Source organism: Acipenser ruthenus, chromosome 27, assembly GCF_902713425.1.
Source record: "Acipenser ruthenus chromosome 27, fAciRut3.2 maternal haplotype, whole genome shotgun sequence".
Lineage (NCBI taxonomy): Eukaryota > Metazoa > Chordata > Actinopteri > Acipenseriformes > Acipenseridae > Acipenser > Acipenser ruthenus.
Window position 1 is genome coordinate 24,201,414 of NC_081215.1, and position 15,577 is coordinate 24,216,990.

Sequence of the window (15,577 nt, forward strand, 5' to 3'; positions counted from 1 at the left end):
CAATTAATTATTATCATCTACTTACATATCCAAAAATAGTATTACATATTTCAGACAGCTGCACAGTTACACTCAAGAAAAATATGTTGACCTTAAAAACAATGATCAAATAATGTGTTTCATAGTTCCCAATGTTCCCTGTATAAAATAACAAATCTATCACAAACGTTTTGTTTGATAAACGTGGAGTGTGTTGCATTGAGGCAAACACATATTCTGTCAAATCATCTTAAAAAATATAATAAAAAATAACACTTCGTAATACATTTAACACAAGTTATCAAATACAATATTGTGCATAATACAGCAAAATACATCGTCGGGCACTATCCAAAACGTTTGTCTGAACTTATTTTCTTATAACTTTATAACGTATGAGTTGGTATTATTATTATTTGTTTTAATTATATATAGACTATAACATTAAGTGCATCGTTAAAGGTCTGCATTATTGTGATTTCTCACCAAGACTTGTTTTTTCCTAGATAGTAAATATTTGTAACTCAGGTAATCCACTCCCAAAGCTAAGAATCTTAGATTTACGCATTCTTATCTTGTACTAAATTGGGCCCTTGCGGTCTGTTTTGTATCAACCGTCGTGTTATAACCAATACACTGAGCAACCAGCAAACATTATTGGGGGTTCTCCAGTTTGTTTACACGATAATGACAGAAGTCAAAAGAGAAACTAGCCTTTTAGATTATGTCCAAGGTTAGGGTATCCTGTTTAGTCGTGCATATCGTATGATGCTGATGCCGTGTCTATAACTGCACTAGAATAAGCTTATCGATTAGACTGATAAGGGGTCCTTTTAAAAACATGGGGAATTCGCCTCTTACTATGTACTGCATCACAGAAACAGAGAGAGAGAGAGAGAGAGAGAGAGAGAGAGAGAGAGAGAGAGAGAGAGAGAGAGAGAGAGAGAGAGAGAGAGAGAGAGAGAGAGAGAGAGAGAGAGAGAGAGAGAGAGGTCGATTTACCTTTAAAGTCTAAGAGCGCGTTGGCTTCGGTTTTGTCTGTCTTCATCTTACTTGACAAAGAATCTTTAAAAAATGTTACTCGGACTTTGTCTTGTCTTTTTTATCGATACGTTTATGTTTGCTCTGGTGGGTCACTGCCTTCCTGTGCCCGACTCTGGGCCACACATTATCAATGGATGGGGAAAGCCTGTGAGACTCAGACATCTGTACACAACAAACAGTCGGGGGCTAGTCAGTTACTACGTGCAGATAAATGAAAATGGCAGAGTGGATGGAACCACTTCTCAAAGTTCATACAGTAAGTAGCTAGTGGTCCACCGGATAGAGCTTGTACTGCCGTATCAGAATTGGGATTCAACTGAGATTGATTGCTGGCAGTTTGTTCAAAGTAAATATGGACAGTTTGAATAGCCTAGATAGAAACGATTTGAACGTGGTGGCTGGGTATTATTTATTCTCATAACTATAGCCTAATTGTTTATAGATTTGTTTGTAGGCTTCATGTATATTTGTAAGTATTGTGTAATTTACAAAACGATCATTTATTATACAAACGTTTATTTCATCTTTGTTAAAATGCATTTTTTACGGGCATTATTACTGACAAACTAAAAAATACAGTGCAAAAGTACAAAATACGACTATAAGTAAAGAAATAACTACAGTTTTACAGTTTCCTCGTCTAAATTAATGGCTGATTAAATACAATTAGCTGTAATGTATTTGCTTGTAATATATCGGTAATGTGCAATAATCGTTTAACGGGTGCTCAATCAAACTACGCGTACCACCGTTATCTCAAAGTACAGCAAATTAGCATTTTATGTTGTCTGTTATCTAATTTAGATGAAAGTAAATAGACACATATATCGAATTTTTTTTATTTGTGTTTCTGTATTTATTTGTTCATGTATTGATTTATTTTTTGCTTGTTTGGTTTAGGTTTATTAGAAATCCGACCCGTCTCTTCTGGATCTGTAGCAATCAAAGGAGTTAAAAGTTATCGATATCTCTGTATGGACAAGCATGGGAAATTGCATGGCTCGGTAAGTGACCCGGAGAAAATAAGTAAACCATATGCAGTAATCTGTAAAATAAGATGTATTCACATTAATTGTATACCTGGTAAGTGCATATGTCTGTGCATATCTGTGCATGGTATTTATTTATGCGTAAACAGCAAATATATTGATTAGTATATTGAAGCCAGTCTACTCCCTCAAAGAAAATAACTATCGGTGCTTATTCAAATTCAGTGCACTTGTGTATTATGCGGTAGTTCAAAGTGCTAAATTCTGTATTATCACTTTTGCAACTATAATGCTTTTAGACGGGGCTTACTAATCAAAAGTTAGACAGAACAGCGATTTGGCCGACTGACCAGGGTTCATTTACCATTCTATCGCGAGCCAAAAATAACAAGGCTTGAATAAACAAGCTGGTTCAATATGTCAAAACAGGTACTGAATTTAAATATGGTCAGTTCTAAGAACTTGTTTACAAACGTTCTAAAACATCTGAAATAGAACACTGGGGTCAGCCTTAAAATAGAAAAACAACTTACTACTATTCTACAATGACAGAAATACTTGAGTCTGTGTAAATATTTTATTGTACTGCTACTACTACTACTACTACTACTACTACTACTACTACTACTACTACTACTACTACTACTACTACTAATAATAATAATAATAATAATAATAATAATAATAATAATAATAATAAAATAGGCAACAAAAAACACTTTTTTTTTTAAATAAGCATTTTCTCCAGTCCAGGGCCATGTCTCTATATAAGAAATAACAACACCTATTATAGAAAGCGGGGAACATATTTTGTTCCATAAACAATGGTGAAAAAAATCGGAAATCAAAATGGAAAATATGGTCTTATGTGTCAATAAAATTGAATTGAAAATGAAAAAAATCTATATGAGTGAAATGTCTATTACTAGTATTTCTAATAAGCATGTTTAGAGTAAAAGTCCAGATATATGCTGGAAATTCAGATTTGACTTGAAAACGGCAGCACTTGCAACATTTAAAAACACAGTTATAAAGAAACACCAGTTACAACATTTGGCCACAGGTGGCACTGTATGTTATTCAAAAAATACCATTAGAAGTAAAATAAATAAATAAATAAATAAATAAATAAATAAATAAATACAAACAATATTAAAAGAGAATGTATATCAGTCAGTGTGTTGCACATCCCTACGATATACTGATGAGTTTCTTTCTCTTAAAAGCATGCATACACAAAAGAAGATTGCTCCTTCGTTGAGCGTATTCTACCAGGCGGGTACAATGTGTATACATCTGAGCAGCACAAGGACCCTGTGAGTTTGAGCAGCACCAAACAAAGACTGCAGTCTAAAGGGAGAGGATTGCCTCCCTTGTCTCAGTTCCTGCCTATGGTCAGCACCATTCCTGAGGAGCCAGTAGACTTTGGTTTTGAAGATCTGGACCAGCCCTCTGATCTGGGGTTTGGACTTTCATCTCCCCCAGAGACTGACAGCATGGATCCCTTTGGAACGATATCCAGAATCTATATGCAGAGCCCCAGTTTCCACAAGAAGTAAACAAAATGACCATCCTTTTTTAAAAGGCTCATCTTAAACAGACTAATGCTTGGCTACCTTTGGAACCAGGGCACTGAACAGGGCACAGTGGAACCTGCTTTCCAAACTAAACCCAGTGGAAACAGAGCGTTTATATAAGCACCTATACTGTGTCTCTGAAATGATCATGTACCACTCCCCTTCATGTATGTACAGAACAGTAAAACCTATTGTGGAGGAAGTTTTTTATTCTTCAGGAAACTGAAGGAACCTGTCTCTGTTTACCCTCATTCAAGCACTTGCTTATTAAAGCAATATTTATAATTCATTAATTTAATTTAAACATCCCCTTTGTTACTGTATTTTTGTTATTATCAACAAATATGTATTTATAGTGTGGAAGTGTTTTTTTATATTATAGTCTCAGTCATGGTATATAGTTATTATTTTTGTATTATTTTTAGGAAGACTAATCCTGTTACCTAATACAGATTTCTATTTACCTAATAGGATGAAATGTTGATCTGCATCATATCTTTTCATTTGATAAGCACCAACATGAAAATGTGAAGACTAATAACTAGCTAACATTTTTTTTTTAAACAAAGTTGGGTTAGTTAAATTTGTAAGGAATCTTATTAGCCAGTATCCCCAGTCCAAGGCTGGACTTCAGGAAAACAACAAACAAGGTCATCACACTGGGTCTAAATGAAATACAAGAAAACGTTTTGCTTCCACTAGAGCTCTAGACAAGATATACATTGAGATTAAAGATCTTTCAGTCACATGAGCACCAGGATGCAGATTGGTTTCTGAGGATGGAAATGGCCTTGGTTATGTGAAAATTGCCAGTAATATGAACACACACAGAGTAGGCTCTTCAATCTGGGTTGTGTTTGATTGGTTCCCACGTTACAACAAGCACACTGCGACTTTGGAGTCCAATTAAGAGCAACGTGACTAATCCCATTGCTAAAAGTTTTGAGTTATGAACACATGTTGAGGTGAACGGAATATCTTGATTGAAGTTTTTAAAATCTTTAAGGTTTGACAAAGTTAACCCTAGTTGTTATTTTAAGCACCACTCAGAGACTAGATGTAGAGGACACAGTTGGAAATTGAGTGGACACAGACTTAGAACGGGGGTTAGGTGACACTTTGGGGTTACCAAGTCTCAATGTTGCTGTTAAAAATTTGAAATCCTCAGGAGCTGACTGGAGAAAGTTCTGGGGTCAATCAGGTACCGGGAATCGGGTAAATTGATGAACCTACACAGACCGATTGGCCTCCTCTAGTTCCAAACTTTTCTTATGTTCTTATAGTCATAAAAATAAAATCTTCAGGAACACCTGAAAGGCAATGTGGAGAGAATGGAATGGAGAGCTCTGTTGAAATCTAAAGACTGGTCCTCAAAGTGTCCTGACCTGTCATCAGTTGACCTTATCTTGGATAAACTGGATAGAAAGGTGGAAGTTAATCCTACAGTGACATGTCAATACCTGCAAAAAACTTGGCAGAACTACTGATTCGGAAAACTGGTTGATCAAACACCTTGTGTTTGCCCAGCTGTCATTCAAGTCAAGGTGGCTTTTTTGATCAAAGGAATGTTATACTATACAAAAGCATTTTGTAAATCATTTAAATTATTTTAAATAGCATGTGTGTATTGCCAACAAACTTCATTGACATTGTTTTTGCATGCTGTTCAAAATATGAAAAAGAAAACTGCAGACCCACTTGTTGCTCTTTTTTAAGTTCATTTTTTTAAATATAATTATTTGTTTATTTATTTATTTAGCAGATGCCTTTATCCAAGGCGACTTACAGAGACTAGGGTGTGTGAACTATGCATCAGCTGCAGAGTCACTTACAATTACATCTCACCCGAAAGACGGAGCACAAGGGGGTTAAGTGGCTTGCTCAGGGTCACACAATGAGTCAGTGGCTGAGGTGGGATTTGAACTGGGGGACTGCCTGGTTACAAGCCCTTTTTCTTTAACCACTCGACCACACAGCCTCCTATAATGTGGGTGCTATCTTTAAACAATATCATATTTGAATATGTTTCACATCACACAATGATAAACCACATACAGAAGTCGTTTTAAAGTTGTTTAAAGACCCAAGCTCACATTAAGACACATGGTATCCCATATGCGATAATAAGAATGTGGCAGTCAACAAGTTAATGTCGGCAAATATACCCTATAGTGGTTCCATAAACAACTCCCACAAAAGATATATTACATATTGGTCGTCACTTATAGGCAAACCTTGTCCTTTGCAGTATTTATTCCAGTAGATCTGCTAGCTTTCCTAAATTATTTTTTAACCCCTCTTACCCTCTGTTGATGATCCGTTTAGACCTACACCTGTGATTCCTGAAAACTACTTAGGTTCCGCACTAATCGCACCCTGTCACTCTCCTTCCTCTGTATACTTGTTATCCTTTATCTAAAACAACGAAGAAGCCAGTATTTTCAGATAAGAGAACATGAAAGTGTTTCTGCCAGTAAGCTGCACCCCGAGTTACCTGAAAGTGCTCTTAATTTCCTCTATGATATAGTTAGTAACTTTCACGAGACGCAACCGAGCAGAGATCAAGGCACTAGAATATTATTATTATTATTATTATTTATTTCTTAGCAGACGCCCTTATCCAGGGCGACTTACAATCGCAAGCAAATACAAATACATTCAAGTGTTACAATATAAGTCATACAATAAGAACAAGAAATACAATAATTCTCAAGTGTGACAAACCACAATTCAATAATACAGCAGATAATAGTGAAAGTTACATCAGGATATGATTAAGTAGTGATAGTTACATCAGGATATGATTAAGTACAAAATACTACAGATTAAACACTTGGGAGATTACAATATTCTGAGGTACAGGATTAAATGCAGTAAAATAGGGGGCAGATAAGAGCAAAATAAAGCATATTTAAATGAAGGGTGATAGTGTCCCAGGATACAACAGAGGAGTTCTACAGGTGCTGTTTGAAGAGGTGAGTCTTAAGGAGGCGCCGGAATGTGGTCAGGGACTGGGCAATATAATCAGCTTTTATCTACCAGTTGCATTACTTTCAAAAATTTCGAAAGTGCATTACAGTACATTCTAGATGACGATGGCTATCGCGATGTAAGGAATATAAAGAAAAAAAAAACAGCTGTGATGAGACTTAAGAAGAAACAATTCATTTGAATAAGAAATGACAAAACAATTGCTTCATACAAAACTAGAAAAAATGTGCAACAGGTACATAACCTGCAGTTAACCCTATTGAAAACAAAAACAAAATTGACCCCCTTTACAAAACATAAATAAATAAATAAAAACGTCTCACAAACTGACGTCGACAAAACATGTGTCTTCAGAACATTTTGAGTTGGAAGCTGCATTGCTAGTGAAACCTCGCCCTCTCGTGGCGTAAACAAGAAATGCAACAAAGCGCTTTGGGTGTAAAAGTCTCCCGCTTGTGGCCACAATGTAAAATTACAACTAGGATCTCGTGTGATTAAAAGAGGAATGCTGCTTTAAATAAAAATATCTGTCACCGACATTTATGTAGCATTATAAAGTATTGTAATACTAGTGACCGGTTTGATTAGATTGAAACATTTTACAGGACTGCACCAGACCTTAAAAAATAAAAATAAAAAAAAAATCAAGCTTTATTAAATCGTGTCCCTTTAAGAACGTTTCAACAGACTGCCCAGAATGCATGGCGTGGACAGGAAGGAAGAGCTTTTATATTTTATTTTATTTACGAACTGAATGTAAGACCACATAGGATACGCAGTGGTGTATGTAGCTAATGTTTGATCATTTTATTGTATAACTGCTTATTGTATTGGTCATATCTCGGTTTACTGGCTTACAGCTGAAAATGACATCTGTTTCAGGAAGTGAAGATTTGTTTGATACTATTCTGTTGGCTGATAACAGGTAATTATCGGTAAATTCAAGAGTATTACCGAACGAGTGGAACACAAACCAAGCAAGCAAGGAAGTAAACAAATATATATATATTTTTTTCAGATTTCGCGGTGAGGGTTATCAGGAAGGCTATGAAGAGGGAAGCCGCGTTGGAATAATTGAGGGAAGAAGTCATGGAGCTCTGCATGGCGCTAAAGTTGCAGGCGAGGCAAGTTTATACTATTTAATTGTTTAGGAGACGCTTTTATCCAAAGCAAGTTACATAAATGAAACAAAATATAACCGTATATAGAAGTTTACAAATAGAGATGGTTGTGACAAGTTGGCCTCCGGGTTTTTATTACAGGAACACCTTTTCAGGTTACTAAACCAAAGGTCAATAGCATAAACGTTTCTCTTTGTTCGGCGCTTGTTTAAGTCAGTGACGACTACATGTAGTCCTACGCCCACTGCGCTACACTCGGTTTCTGAGGAGTTTGGGAGACGACCTGGTCACATGACACAGTGGTGTCGCTATGGGTGCTATGATTTGAATCTGATCACCTCAACAAAATAGCTACATGATTTTAAAAAATAAATACATAAAATATACAATCCTGTGTATGGAAAGTGTGCCACAAGAGCCCCATATGTTAGCCCTATGCGCCCTAAGGTAAATAGCTTTTATACGTGACCCCTGTACACAACTAAAGCATGTGATTTTGTCAGTGGTCACCTGCATAAACAGCAGATTTACTACCCCATTGAAAATGCTGCTACTGTTTTCTCCATATACTACGAAAAAAACAAACAATAGCATTCAATTTGCGTTTACTGTTCTTTTTGACTTGTATTCAAACCTTAAATGTGATGACATTTTCAGTATAGCTTCTGGTCCATTCATTGGGTTTAGTATAATAGTTAGCATTAATATGGGTGATATTTTGAATTTTTTTTTCCCCCCTCAAAAGTCATTTGCACATCTCCTGATGTGGGGATTGTATTTTAATATATGTATCTATATTAACAGGTTGCGTTTTACTATGGCTTTGCCTTCACCTGGAAATGCCTTCTCCAAAACAGCACAGATGCCAAAACAAGGTCGGTGGGGAGCATCTAAGCATACATTGCATTGAGCATTGGGTTCTCTGAGCTTTTTCTTTTTTTATTTCTTCTTAATATAAGAATATACACTAAACACTATAGGTTAGTGAGGACCAAATGCTTTTGAATAATACAACTAGTGTAGTTTACAAGCTGCCCATATTTATTAAACAGAAACTTAATTTGATGCTTTGCATTGTTGGCTTAATTGCGGCGCAAAAAGGTGTATTTTGGTTTTAAAAAAATGCACTCCGTGTTTTCCAGTAAAAGGCTGAAGACCCTGGAATCTTTAATCAGAATAATTCAGAGTTTCCCACATGAAGATCCTACTTATGAAAAGCTTCAGGAAGACGTAGAGCGGGTCCGGGCCAAGTTCAGACAGGTATACACCAAATGAAAGCAGTACAGTAGGTATTTGTGCTGATTGCTGCTTTTCATAGCCTTCGTGGAGAGCAGCAGTGAACTGCTGTGTAGTGCTTCAAGCTTCTAAATATTTCAGTGACTCCTGTCTCTTTGTTTCAGACTTGCTCCCTTTTGAACGTCCCTGCTGACTTCAGGGATTGTGTGAGTCAATCAGGAATGTCTTTCTGATGGAAACTGCCATGCAAACCTGTGAAACTAGAAGACATGAAAGGCTGAGCTCTGCCGTTTGCACCACTGGGCGCTTTACAGAGTGTGTAGGCCAAGTGCATGCTGTGGCTGTGTCTTTGGTGCTGCAAGGGGATTGGAGTTTGCGGGAGTGCATAGGGGAAGGGGAAGGTAAAGGAAAAGAATATGCACAGGGATCTTGAGGAAGTGAGGGTGCCTTTTGCCTTCCAAGTTTAATTTGTTTTTGCAGATCAGTACAGCTGTGTTACCTGGGATCTCTAGTTGCAGTGAGTCTGTGGGGGCTGTATAAGATGATCAAGACATAAGAACTTGATAGTATTCTGTCCACAGTAATGTAAAGACTAAAATATAAGCAGTCATTATATGAAGAACAACAGCATAGTTTGCCTGTGCAGTGTAGTGTTTTTAAATATATATATATATATATATATATATATATATATATATATATATATATATATATATATGTCCGAGAGGTTGTAAACTTTCAATTTGTTTTCATGGCCTTTACTTCTGTTGAAGTGTTTTTACAAATCTGTTTGAAAAATAAAAATGATCTTTTCCAGTAATACAGTAAAATTATTATTTGTTATGGTCAATATAGTAGTGATATTAACTTACTTTGCAAACACACCATATATTACTGGTACATTGTATTTCCAGGTTATCTTATACATAAGATTTGCTTAAATCTACATTTTTTTACTTTAGTGTTTTAATTGCCATTTTAAGTTTAAGCTTGTCCTTTTGCGTGTTTGTTTGAGTGGTTGTTTCTCAACCCCAGCGACTGAGTAAAATCCTAGAAATTATTTTAAATTACAGGTTAAGAGACCTGATCCAAATTTCATTCATGTCACAGATTGCTTGGAAGCAACAGGTAACTTGCAGTCTGTTTTTGCTGAAGAGATTTACCCTTGAGGAACCAAAACAGGTATTATTTTACTGTGATAATGTACTCGGAAGAATCAGACACAAACAGTGAAGCAAGTAATTTGAGTAATAAAGAAAACATTCTACAGTGATAGATGTTAAGCAAATGCCATGTGTGGCTTGATTTCCATTCATTTATTTTAATAGGCTCTGGCATCAGGGAATATAAAAACCTTTTGGTTGAAGTTAAGTGTTAGGCTGTGTTCTACTAGTACAATTTATTCTTTAAATTAAATTCAATTAAAGTAGCTTCAATTCAGCTCTGCCAGCCTCACACACATTCCAGTCTTGCCTCTTGAGGTTAAGTGTGCTTCATTAATAGCAATTAAACACAATTATTATCAACATTTGATGAATAAATAGGATGTGATGCGGTTGTAAAGATGTGCATTATTCCAATTTTATGGAAAACTATATATATATATATATATATATATTCCATCATGGATATCTATCTATCTATCTAATTTTCCATCATGGTTATCGCTGATATCCAAAATAGTTGTTTGACCTCTAAAAATGGAATTCTTAGCACAGGCAAAAATCTCAGGTCATTTTTTTAAAATGATTTATCTTTCTAACCTGGTTATCTTGTTCAGTATCCTGGATGACCTACCCATTTTGAATCTGCCCAATGCTGACATCTAGTGGATAACGTAAATACCTACAATCCCACCCAGACCTGACGTTTAAATCATAGCCCTCATGTGGTCAAAAGCAGAACTGAAATGTATTCTTTTTAAGAGCATGTGCATAAGCAATTTCACTGAATCCCACTGTTATGCCGTTTCATGATTTAGTGAGGCAGTTAATGGCTACTCCTGTTACCTTGTCAAATTGTCCCGATACGGTGCATGATTTGATAATTCAGAAATGTGTCACTATTGATGGTAAATTGTACATGCATTCATTTTTTCATTACCCTCATTTGTTTGGGTGTAAATCAGAGAACAAAATAAGGGAATGCTGTGAAACCACTTGTGGTGTTAAACTAGAATAGCTAGAATCTTTCTTGGCATATCTAACAGTAAAATATATTTAATTTACAGTATCACTTTCCTTTTATAACCGTTGACCATGTCTAACAAAACTAAGGCCCCTTGTAATTCCCAGCTGTCGTCCGAGTGTAATAGTTTTCAAAAACTTGTTTTTACTGGGGTTTTACAAACACTGGTTTTCGGGTATGTACAGACAAGAGAATTATTGTAAAATCAATAACAGGTAAAAGTGTTTGACATGCATGTCATTTCCTTCCTTTTTTAGCAGTGGCTCAGTGGTAAAGGACGCAGTGTGTGAACTCCTTGACCATCGTGACCCAGCTGTGAGCGTGTATCTTGTGTAAAATCAGGGAGGCCTGAGGCAGTCGTGTGTGACACTGACCCTACTGCCTTCCTTTGTATGGGTGTCAAAAATACAGCAATTCTAACAGTGCCTTCCCTGTGAGCCTGTGTAGACCTGAGACACTAGACTTCAAAAGGGGCAGTTTAGGAAGTGTCTCATTTTATTCTTGAATTTGACAAGCATTTCCAAATCAATTACACACTGTCAGGCCGGGGGAGGTGGGGAGGCGATGACTCAAGGCATCATTTATTAGCTTTGGCAGGTGATTTTTTAACTAGCTTGCTCTAACACACCACTGATTTAGCCCAAAGGTGCCTTACATCACAACCACCTGACCTAAAAATAAAAAATAAAAAAAACAACAGGGAAAACCCTTTTCTTTTTATAACAAAGATAAAGTGAAAAGGAGAATAGGTAAAACAATTGTACATTTTTCACCATAAATATAAGAATGCATTGTGCTAGTTCTGTTATAGACTGGGGTAAGACACAGGGGTCATGACACTCTTAAAGTGTACGTCAGCCCCTTCCAGCTATACACATGGATGGAAAAAATGACCACGCTGCAAATGAGATCTGTTGACATTTGGGTTATCAGTTAATTATTTAAAAATGTGTACATAAATAAATAATGCTCATAACTAGAAGACTGAAGTTACTGTATATAACACATAGAGACTTTTATGCCAGTCTTGTACCTTCTCTGTTGTAGCTTCTAATATTGTAATTGGTCATGCTTTATTAATCTGTAAATGAAAGGAAGTCTCCTTTCAGTATTAATTTTAGACAGCTTGCATATTTGTCAAAAGGAGTTGTTCTGGGACTCCTTGCAAAAATAGTTATAAAACAACAAATAATGACTTATTGAAATATGGTATGGTACACACACACACACACCTGGTTATTCAACAGTCAAGAAATCAAGTATTATGTAAATGTACCTAGTATGACACTGAAACCATTGAAACCAGTAACCCTTTACTCTGATTTCTCAAGGATTATATACTTTTCCTTGAACTGTATATTATAGAACTGTTGCTTGGAACTAGCTGTTTAGATGTTTAAATGGCCAATATGTGGTATCTTAAAGAAATTGGCTACTGTAAGGGCAAGATAGGGTTAAAATAGTCACAGAAGCGCACAAGGTGAGCTGATGGTCTGTAAAGCTGGTTTTTGTTCTGCTCCAGAACGTCTGCCTTCCACCTCAATAAACATATCAAAATTCAAATGAACAAGAAGGAGGGGTGCAGGCCTGACAGCTGGCATACGCAGTGTACAGCAGGTGAGGTACGAGGATAGGGCACTCGCTCAAAGAGATAGATACAACTTGCTCTCCCCTGTAGGGTTGGTGAATATGGAACACTGTCAGCATTCTGGCTGTCTTGCAGTGTACTTTGTCCACACCAGTACCGGTATATGATTTCTTAATGGTCAACTTCAATGCTGTGAAATGAACACGGGGAAAAAAAAAAAAAACTAAAGGCACAGATAAATAGCTACTGGTTTTGGTAAAACTATAATCACAATTTTAAAAAAGGGTTTGTTTTCAAAACTGCCGTAGACTTATTTTTGCAGTTTAGCTGCATCATTACCACATTGTACCTTGAATTTTAGATGTAATAACACTGCTGTCCTATAGAATGAGTTAAATTGCAGTTATGATATGCAGGCTGCTATATTAGTAATGAAATAGCACCTACAGTGTAACTACACAGTTACATATGTAATTGCAATATATATAAACATCTAGTAATGTCCAGATTCACTGCCCTGTATGGCCTTGTGCATTGAGCAGCAGCTTCTTGAAAATACCCAATGAACAAAAGCACTAGCACCTGCTTTTGTTTATTATTGTATGGTTTGGTGTCATGTGATGCAGTGACTATATATTATTTTAGAGGGAACAATTACATCTTGGAAAAACTGACATTTTCCAAGGGCAGTTCGAACCAAGATCACCCCATCCCACCTACCTAAGCAGTAGAAGATTTTCAAACCTAATCATAAAAACGTCTTTTCCAGAATCAGGTGAATAAAAGTTTGAAGAAAATAAATAAATAAATGACCAGCAGCAATGTATCTAGCTAGCATGCAGCAGTTATTTACAATACACACACAAACATGTACACATTTAATTATACAATTATACATTTAGCTATAATTTCAGTAGCATTCATTAATCAACGGTCCTTTTCACTGTATCTCAGAAATGTGATGCTTCAAGTTTTTTTGTCTTCTTTTTTTTTATTGCCTCTCTTATTACTGTGGCAGACAACATTGCTCCTTCGATGAGCATCAAGCTCTCCGCGTAAGTAATCCCTCACAAACTTACCCCCCCCCCCCCCCCCCCCCTGCTGTTTCACAAAGGAGAAAAATGATCCAAAGGGAAAAACGTTCTGTAACTAATTCAAAACGCCGTTAGAAAAAGAAAAAGAAAAAAAAAAGTGTGTGTGTGTGTGTGGGGGGGGGGGGGGGGGATCTAAGGTTTCTTTTCAGCTCTGTTTTGTAAATGCAGAGGAATCTCAGAAGCAGGTGGTCAGTGGTGACATAAAAAAATGACAAATGTTAAAAAAAGAGCCTAAATTACACACCAAAGTGCTTTTGCTCAAGAGAGGAACAGTTGCTTCTTCTGAAGCCGGATTGTTGGCACTGATTAATTGGCATTTGCTGTTCATGAGACATTTGGGGGAAAAAAAATTAAAAGCAAACTATTTATTTTTTATTTAATTTATTTATTACTGTGTTTAGTATGTTGTTGGGTGGTAAATTGGTTTCATAAAGGTAATGATTTTAAAAAGGCATTTTTATTGAATTCCACGTGATCACAGACCTGTCATGCAAATTCAGTATATAATTCTGTCCATATTTTTTGGCTAGGGGGAGGGGAGGGCTATTCATATGGCAGGCACAGTATTATGACAGACTGTTTGCAGCTGAAGCGGACCAAATTTCTGGGGAGGTGTTTTGACCTCATGTGGGGATGACCTTGACAAATAACAGTAGTATCATTTTAAATGTAGTTTCAAGGGCTCTCCATTATTACACAAATACCATTGGGGTTGAGGACCCTTTCTCGGTCCACTTGAGCTGGAGTGACCCAAATGTAAAACACAGATAAAACCATTGATTTCAAGTAATCTTATTGATTTATTGACAGTCAGCATCATTGCTGGAGGGGTTAGACGAAGGGTTAAAACTAAACCTTTGTATTGGCACCGGGCAGGAATGTCACTGAAATGTGAACCTAAAATGTTCACTTAAGTTTAAAAAGCCGGCTTTGTCACGTTTTTGTTTGAGGTCTGCAGTTTAACTTTGTCCTTTGAACAACATGTGCAATCTCTGGCATCGAATGTACGTTTCAGAAAGCAGTTTATTAAAGAGGGGCAGTTTATAAATAAAAAAAGAAAGGGGCAACAAAAGTTTAATGATCACAATCATGGTGTCAGTTTGATTATGCAGCTTTAATATGTGGAGCTCAAACAACAGTGTCTAAAGTCGTAGATAGTTTATATAACTTGGTATTGTATTACTGGTGTATTATTTCGGTAGAGTTGAGAGCTATCGTTTTTAATCTTTGTAGAAATGCACATTAAAACAAAGTTACTTGTACTTATAACAGTGGCACTGGTATTTCAACATTATATTTAAATGATTAGTCTACTGTTTAACATGCCAGCTATAATCTGCCCAGTGGTTATCAGGTTATGCTAAAGACTTTGAGGATAATGTGAAAACACTGGTAAGCTAGCTTTGGGTATTTAGCCCCTGTTGCCTGGCACTCCCTACTGCCCATGCCTTTGCGATTCATAGAGGAGAAAAGATCCTTTAAAAGCACGCTATGGGATTACTTATTAAAAAGATTTCAAAAGCCGTCATCTGTGAACTAGTGCTCTCCTGTTAATAAAGACTATAAGCTGTGCTAGAGTGCATGCACCCTCGCTACCTTCTGCTATCAGGTCCCTACAGTAAGTGAGGCATGAGAGTGGGTGTGTGGGAGAGTGGGTTCACATATCAAAGTTTACAATGCTAAATTTGCACAGCAGTTTTACAGTGTTACCATGAAAGCATTTATATACTTTATCATGTTTTTTTTAACCATTACTATGCATGCTGGCCAT

General features: G+C 36.5%; 2 protein-coding genes across 2 annotated transcripts; both read left to right on the forward strand.

Moving 5' to 3' along the window:
• The first annotated feature begins 976 nt into the window (after window positions 1–976).
• On the forward strand, window positions 977–5,232 carry LOC117431959 (fibroblast growth factor 19). Its single transcript, XM_034053273.3, has 3 exons — window positions 977–1,279; window positions 1,924–2,027; window positions 3,239–5,232. The coding sequence occupies exons 1-3, from the start codon at window positions 1,054–1,056 to the stop codon at window positions 3,569–3,571; spliced, it is 663 nt and encodes a 220-aa protein (XP_033909164.2). The 5' UTR covers window positions 977–1,053; the 3' UTR covers window positions 3,572–5,232.
• Window positions 5,233–7,274: 2,042 nt separating this feature from the next.
• Window positions 7,275–9,757, forward strand: lto1 (LTO1 maturation factor of ABCE1). Its single transcript, XM_034054365.3, has 5 exons — window positions 7,275–7,505; window positions 7,599–7,704; window positions 8,506–8,576; window positions 8,844–8,961; window positions 9,102–9,757. Exons 1-5 carry the CDS (start codon window positions 7,447–7,449, stop codon window positions 9,168–9,170), a joined length of 423 nt encoding a protein of 140 aa, XP_033910256.1. The 5' UTR covers window positions 7,275–7,446; the 3' UTR covers window positions 9,171–9,757.
• Window positions 9,758–15,577: the final 5,820 nt, after the last annotated feature.

Coding starts and splice junctions, on each gene's coding strand:
- LOC117431959 (XM_034053273.3), top strand. CDS start 1,054: ATGTTACTCGGACTTTGTCTTGTCTTTTTTATCGATACGTTTATGTTT. Junction 1,280..1,923: donor CACTTCTCAAAGTTCATACA/GTAAGTAGCTAG, acceptor TGTTTGGTTTAG/GTTTATTAGAAATCCGACCC. Junction 2,028..3,238: donor ATGGGAAATTGCATGGCTCG/GTAAGTGACCCG, acceptor TTCTCTTAAAAG/CATGCATACACAAAAGAAGA.
- lto1 (XM_034054365.3), top strand. CDS start 7,447: ATGACATCTGTTTCAGGAAGTGAAGATTTGTTTGATACTATTCTGTTG. Junction 7,705..8,505: donor GCGCTAAAGTTGCAGGCGAG/GCAAGTTTATAC, acceptor CTATATTAACAG/GTTGCGTTTTACTATGGCTT. Junction 8,577..8,843: donor AGCACAGATGCCAAAACAAG/GTCGGTGGGGAG, acceptor CGTGTTTTCCAG/TAAAAGGCTGAAGACCCTGG.